This window comes from Sinocyclocheilus anshuiensis, unplaced genomic scaffold (assembly GCF_001515605.1).
Source record: "Sinocyclocheilus anshuiensis isolate Anshui unplaced genomic scaffold, SAMN03320099.WGS_v1.1 scaffold1280, whole genome shotgun sequence".
NCBI lineage: Eukaryota > Metazoa > Chordata > Actinopteri > Cypriniformes > Cyprinidae > Sinocyclocheilus > Sinocyclocheilus anshuiensis.
In genome coordinates, this window is record NW_015546075.1 from 546427 (window position 1) to 554125 (window position 7699).

A 7699-nucleotide genomic window follows, 5' to 3' on the forward strand; every position below is an offset into this window, starting at 1 on the left:
TAAAAAGATTAAAACATTTTTATAATTTTATTTACTATTATTTATAATTTTATTTATTTTTATCAGCACAAATTACATTTAAATGTCCTATTTCTCTAGTTTCTAATACCGTTAAACTGGGTAGTATCGTGTCTGGACATGAATAATCTGCAGATGATTTACAATAAAACTTCAGTAAGTCTGAAACCTCTGTGCATACACATTTTAGGACACAATTTGTGCTATTTCATACATGGAGCCCCAGAACTTTGCACAAACTGATTCCACATCACATTAAGATGTAGTTGAAACCCACCTGAAGTTTGCCTTGTTGTTTTTTGGTAACTGATTGCAGGTAACCCACAAAGCTTGTAACCGTTTGTCTGGGTCAGGGACACTTGACAAAGTAAAAGCCCAGTAATTAACAACACAAACATTACAAGATTCCTTTAAAACTTTATGTAAAGTTCTGCAAGATGGCTTACTTGGATGCCTGTGTCCACTCATCATACAACTGGTAAGTCATCAAAGGTTCAGGCAGCTCTCTGAGATATGACTTTAATGCCCCTTAAATCAGGAGAGTGCGGTTTTAAATTAACATTCAAATTGACATATTTACATTGACATATTACTGATACACACAACAAAACAGAATGTACCAGCAACGGCATGTGGGTCAGAGTAAAACTCCTCCAGCTGTGAGGTGGAGCAATCCAGAGCTGCCTTCAGCTTCTTCAGTTTAGAGGCTCCTGCAGCTATTCTGAAAAGACCCTGGAGAACGATAAATTTAAAGACAGATACAAGCATATTTAGGTTAAAAGCCAATACCCAAATTCATCCTCTAACATTTTAAAGGTTTTGTTTTGTTGGATAGCTGCAGTAGCATTTTTAGAGATGTGTCGGTACGATGTGGACAGTGTTAAAGGTGCAGTAGGAGATCTTGGAAAATGCTAACTTTAGCCTGATAGCACTGAAAGCGAACGTCCCACACTCCCTGCAATCGCCGTCCAAAGACACGCCCCCTGAACGCATATGCGCTCACAGACCAGAATACCAGAGACAACATTACAATAGGCTACATCAGCGGTTCCCAATTCCAGTCCTCGCACCCTCGCATCCAGACGCTGCGCAGTGCTAATCCGTGAATGAGAAGTTAAGTAAACTTCAACGGATTTCTCCTGCTCAGGGAGTAGGGAGCAATGAACACTGTGTAGGGATCATATCGATTGGAACACAGTTCATGCACGTAGCTCACTTCTAACGAGCTGGTTATCTGAATCGGGTGTGTTAACTAAGCGAGACATGCAAAATATGCAGAGCTGGGGGGGGCGAGGACTGGAATTGGGAACCGCTGGGCTACATCATGTGTCATTCACCAGTGAGAAAACATGCTCAGACCGAGCGTTTTGATTGGACGAACATTTCTTGGTCCTACGTCTTCCACAGAATATATAAATACAGATAAATACATTTAGACCACTTAACTTAATGATTGCTATCGGGATGTGAAGAGACTTTCAACCAGCATAACAAAAACATTTTCTGAAGACAATCACCTATTGCACCTGTAAAGGTTGAACAATACTTGTATTGTGGTTCAATAACTGAAAACATTTGCGATCTGCCTTGAACGGATTGGAAAAGATTACTAATAACAATATAATAGTTGACATGTACGATTAATGTATTGTTTAAACACGTAAGTGGTCCCGTTGTACCTCCTCATTCATTCCAGTCTCCAGCAGCATCATAACACAGGCCTCTATAGGCAGTGCGATCTCTCTGCCACTGCGCTTCAGATGCTCGTCCAGAGCCGTTCCAAACGCTGGCTTCTCGGTCCACGAATCTATCGGGAAAGTATAAATACCTTTGTTTTAAAAACTGTTCACTAGCAGCATTAATTGAAAGCATCACACTCTAACAAAAGGAGCATTCATCTGTGATTCATCAAGACAAACTACTATAAACACTACATCCTGCTGTCAAGTCCCCTTCAAGCTGTCTTTTCTAATTTTTCTTTCTTACTGTTTCTGAAAAAGGCAGAAGAACCAGGTGGGTGAGATGTGAGAAATATTAGTCATGGGCCACATGCTGGGACACCAAGTCTGTTTGACTCACGTGTGCTCACAGGAAAACATCACAACAACAATTTATAGCACTCAAGCGCCAGATTTCCAGGCACAAATGAGAATGAAAACAATTAAGAGCCTCTGAGGACTGCGCAGAAAATCACTGGAACACACCATCAGGCTAAATTAATTTCATTGTCGTTTGATATATCTACATTAGTCACCAAGGATGGTCATAATGGTCCACAATGGCTCATCCAGCAACCAGATACTGTTGCTACTTCTTTTGTATATTTTTACCAGCAGTGATTTAATTAGTCTCAGAAAAAAACTTTCAAATTGTGTAAAAAAAATATTCAGATGAACATCTTTATCTGAAACCATCACCATAATTATATAAGGCTTCCTTAAAGGCATAGTTGACCCAAAAATGAAAGTTGTGTCATCATTTACTCACCCTCATGTTCTTCTAAACCTCTATGACTTTCTTTTGTCTGCAGAACAATAATATATTTTTCTGTGCTTTTTTTTCCATACAATAAAAATCAGTGGGCCCAAACCCCATTGACTTTCATTGTATGGACAAACACAGATGAAACATTCTTCAAAATAACTTGTTTTATGTTCCACAGAAGAAATAAAGTTATACAGGTCAGGAGCAACATGATCGTGAATACCTGATGACACAACTTTCTGTTTTATGTGAACTATCCCTTTAAGACCAATTAGTCAACTAGTCATATATGAAAATATGTAGTTTTAGAGATGCCTATTAGTCACTAGAGGCAAATTAGGTTTCACTGGTAGTTATTTCAGATACACAGCAATAAGAAATTGTGCCGTCACCTTGTTGAGCTTGAATGGTTGGCAGGACGCTCTCAAGCAAGGTGAGAGATTTTCGGTGATAATCCGCTTGTGCCTCTAATAACTGAGAACAGAGCAGACATTGAGGAAGGAGGGACGCACAGCAGAATGAACAATGGGCAGAACAAACATGGAACTGAACAGGAATAAACATAGCAACTGAGTTACTGAACAAATGGATGACAAACAAAAAGCTTCTTACCATTACATAGTAGCGGGCATAGTCTGCCTCCTTTGAGAAAAAATTGTACATGTCTGCTGAAAGTTGATCCTGAAGAAAAAAAAACATGATTGAAACTATTGGTTTGACTCTGAATGTGCAGACAGAGAAATTGGATATTACAGGAAACAAGCACAGCGTTTAGCCACATGCTCTTGATACATTACATTATGCATTTGGCAGATGTTTTTATCCAAATTGACTTATACTCATTGCAATACATTTTATCAGTAATGTGTTCCCCGACAATTAAACCCATGCCGAACAGGAACACACACACTGAGCCTTAATGACTATTCAGTCAGAAAGAAAAAAATATCTATAATTACGACACTGATTACACATTAGATTTTTGCAGTTATAACAACCGCTGCATCATAAATCAGTCAGCAAATGGCTGACTAGCAGCTCAATGGTTCTGCCACAGGGCAGATAAACTTTGAATTAAGCAGACTGATGTCTAGTCTTATTTGAGATAAAACATATCTTTTTGAGATTAAAATAACTTAAAAATAATTATTTTCTTTTAATTTGGTTTTGTTTGTGTATGTTTTTTTTTGACTGTCAAAGCCGTGATTCCCATTCACTTCCATTATATGACTGACAGACTGCAACGTTTTGAGTTAAAAATCTTTGTTTGTGTTCTACTGAAGAAACAAAGTCACCTACATCTTGGATGCCTTGGGGGTAAGTAGATAAACATCAAATTTTCATTTTTGGGTGAACTATCCCTTTAATAAACAATCTCCAGCTGGTCCAAAATGCAGCAGCTAGAGTTCTTACTAGAACCAGGAAGTACGACCACATTAGCCCGGTTCTGTCAACTCTGCATTGGCTCCCTATTGAACAACGAATACATTTTAAAAATCTTGCTAATTACTTATAAAGCCCTGAATGGTTTAGCTCCTCAATACTTGAGCGAGCTCTTATCGCATTATTGTCCTTCACGTCCACTGCAATCTCAAAACTCTGGCCATTTGATATCACAAGACCACAGGAACCCGACAAGTCCTCTGCACCTGTGTTGCAGGCTGGAAATAAACCACACCATGCTGGTGTCGTCTGGCCAGAGGATAACTGGCCCCCCGACTGAGCCTGGTTTCTCCCAAGGTTTTTTCTACATTTCTGTTACCGATGGATTTTTGGTTCCTTGCCACTGTTGCCTTTGGCTTGCTTAGTTGGGGACGCTTGACTGATTGCACAGATACTATTGGACAAGAGCTGAACTGGATGATGACATCACTGAATCATCAATGAACTGACTTTAGCTGGAAAAATGACTCTGTTATTGTCTTCTTGCATTATTGACAAACTATTTTCCTGTTTAACACTGTAAAGCTGCTTTGACACAACCAGTATCGTATAAAGCTCTATACAAATAAAGGTGACTTGACTTTTTCTGGAAACCCTGATACTTTTTTAAGATACTTTGATTGATGAATAGATAGATAGATGAAAAAATATATATTAGAAATACAAATATTTTGTAACATTACAAATTTGTTTAGTGTCACTGATGATTAATTTAGCACAGCACTTGCTGAAAAGTAATTTCTTTAAAAAAAAAAAAACTTACTGACTCCATACTTACATTACTATATATTATTTTTAGAAATCTCAAACTCTGCACACACTTCATAAACAATATATGTTGAGAGTTTCAATGTGCTTGGCTGAACGGTAATCCTCCTATGACAAGCACAAACTTACCTTTCTTTCAGCAAATCGGTTAGGAAAACTAAGCAAATGTTATGTCATCTAATTGTTATTCATCAACCAAGCCAATGAGCTGTATGATGTGATCCGTTCTTACGCCCCTGCGACCATACGTTGGTGTAAAATCCATAACTAAGCAACTCACAAGGGTAAGGCATGTTTAGGCACGTTGCACATCAGTACCTTACACAGCTCCATTTTGTTCATAGCTTCGTCGACTTCTTCTTTAAGGGAGTCTGCTTTGGCTGTCAGTGCTTGTGTGTTTGTTCCTGAGATTATGGACTTGGTCGCCTGCAACCACCTGTGAAGAGACTGTTTCAGTTATAAACTAGAGTTATGATATAATAAAGCCAAGATGTATTACAGAAACCTCACCTCGCTCGGGCAGAGTCATAGTCCAGCACCAGTTTGGCTAACTGCCGTCGCTGTTTCAGGATGTTAGGAATGTCCACCTGACAAAAGAATAAGATAAGGTATGCATCACTATTAAAATTCTGGCCGATACCAATAATTTGTCATATTACTGTCAGATAACCAATAAGTGGCCGATATTAAAATTCAGCAAAGGTGATCTAAATGATAAATTGGGCAAATGAGCATGTATAGTCTCTGAAGGCGAGTTTTGTTTGTACCTCAGCTAGCTGATTGAGGGTGTCTAAGATCTCCTTTTCAATGTTCATCTCATGCTGCATTAGTTCAGAGGCCAGTCTGTTCTCGGCATCTCCGCACATCTCCATCATTTTCCTGCATAGAAGATATTAAATATAAACTACCGTTTAAAAGTTTGGGGTAGGTACGTTTTTTTATGCTTTTGAAAGTAGTCTCTCATGTTCACCAAGGCTGCATTTATTCGATCAAATATACAGTAAAACAGTAATACTGTGAAATATTATTACTTTTCTATTTTAATAAATTTTGAAATATCATTTATGTATGTAATGACAAAGCTGAATTTTTAGCAGTCATCTGTGTAACAATTAATAATTGTTATGTCACCTTTCTAATATGCTGATTTGGTGCTCAAGAAACATTTCTTATTATTATTATTAATGTTGCAAACAGTTGTGCTACTTAATATTTGTATGTAGAAACTGTGATACAATTTATTTCATAATTAACTGATTCAAAAGTTCTAAAGAACAGCATTTATTTTAAATGTGTTTACATAACATTGTCTTTTATTGTCACTTTTGATCAATTTAATGCATCCTAGCCGAATAAAAGTATTAATTCTTTAAAAAATATCTTACTGAACCCAACCTTTTAAATACATTTGTGAAATGCACAATAACATACCAACAAAAACCTAAATATACCAGCACTTTTTTTTTAATACGCAACTGAAGCACTTTTATACATAGTGCATTTTTGTGCCATCATCTTATTTAAATGATACAATGAACTAATCCATTACCAATCTAAACAATAAGCAACCAGATTTAAGTGGAAATAGATTAAAATCTATTTAAATGTTGGTGTCATCCAATTACCCAATCAGAGACTCCTCCCCCAACTGGTTTCCGCCATCCTGCATGGCCTGTGACAGCGCTGTTAGTGGAAGCTTTTTCTGTGACGCAAAACCAGGGTGTTTTTGTGAAACATTACATGCAAATTCAAGCAGATAAAATATGTGGTGATGACTGACATTTTGTGCAGTCATAAGCACTGTTATGCCCTTACATGTCTCTTCTCAGCATCAGTGCCTATCTGCCCCTGCAAACACGCGACCATTCTTTTGTGCGCGTTATGCGAAACGACTCGCACCAACTCCATACGGCGCTCAATCTGTTCAAAATAAAACAAAACATCAATAACAACCCACAATCCTTATTGAGCTGTGGCTACCACTCAATGCAAAGCCCGTATGCATTGTGTTGAAAGAAAACAGCCTATAAAAGAGTGCTTAAGGCATGTTATGTAATAATGCATGGGAAGCTTCTGTGACATGAAACAGATTTCATAAATTCAGCATGCCGTCTTAGCCTTCAGATAGCCTTAGACATAGGTCATCACAGCCTGAGCGTTTATGTCAATTAACAGGTGTTGCTGAACACTTTCCATAGCCTTGAGGGTGGGGTAAGGTCAAACATGATTTATCACACCACTCCCAGTGGAGGCACGAAAAAGATATGTTACTTTACATAAAGAAGTCAAGTATGACTCATCTGCCCTGTTGGGATACCTAAGATTTAGATGCATGAGCTCAGCACTGGGGTGTCATAAATAGAAAATACAGATGCAGACCAGACTCTTTTTTTTCTACTTCATTCTGTTTTGTTAAAAAGGGGGTGCCAGAGCATGGTTTAGTTCACCATAGTTACCTAATCATTTCTAAGGGGAAAATTAAATGAAATAAATGTGTTGATTTTCACAACATTAAATCATATATACAGTGGGTACGGAAAGTATTCAGACCCCCTTCAATTTTTCACTCTTTGTTATATTGCAGCCATTTGCTAAAATCATTTAAGTTAATTTTTTTTTCCTCAATGTACACACAGCACCCCATATTGACAGAAAAACACAGAATTGTTGACATTTTTGCAGATTTATTAAAAAAGAAAAACTGAAATATCACATGGTCCTAAGTATTCAGACCCTTTGCTGTGACACTCATATATTTAACTCAGGTGCTGTCCATTTCTTCTGATCATCCTTGAGATGGTTCTACACCTTCATTTGAGTCCAGCTGGGCTTATGATGGAACCACTCGTTCATGTCATCTTACATATATGTAATCCTACCATGTTTAGTATCCAGAGGTGAGACCAAGTCATTGTTTTTAAAGTCACAAGTAAGTCTCGAGTCTTTGCATTCAAGTCTCGAGTCAAGTCCCGAGTCAAGACAGGCA

General features: G+C 37.8%; 1 protein-coding gene across 2 annotated transcripts in view; it reads right to left on the reverse strand.

Moving 5' to 3' along the window:
* Positions 1–7229, reverse strand: part of LOC107699879 (rho GTPase-activating protein 17-like) — a 14321-nt gene extending 7092 nt beyond the window's left edge. The window contains exons 1-11 of one of the 2 annotated variants that reach the window (XM_016501302.1): positions 6529–7229; positions 6339–6415; positions 5481–5592; positions 5224–5300; positions 5032–5149; positions 3115–3183; positions 2895–2976; positions 1698–1825; positions 639–750; positions 465–546; positions 296–376 (exon numbers count right to left, since the gene is read on the reverse strand). In XM_016501302.1, the coding sequence (XP_016356788.1) occupies positions 296–376; positions 465–546; positions 639–750; positions 1698–1825; positions 2895–2976; positions 3115–3183; positions 5032–5149; positions 5224–5300; positions 5481–5592; positions 6339–6415; positions 6529–6621 (1031 nt within the window). In that variant the 5' untranslated portion in view covers positions 6622–7229. The remainder of the gene's footprint in view (positions 1–295; positions 377–464; positions 547–638; positions 751–1697; positions 1826–2894; positions 2977–3114; positions 3184–5031; positions 5150–5223; positions 5301–5480; positions 5593–6338; positions 6416–6528) is intronic. The other variant, XM_016501303.1, reaches the window with a different exon arrangement.
* Positions 7230–7699: the final 470 nt, after the last annotated feature.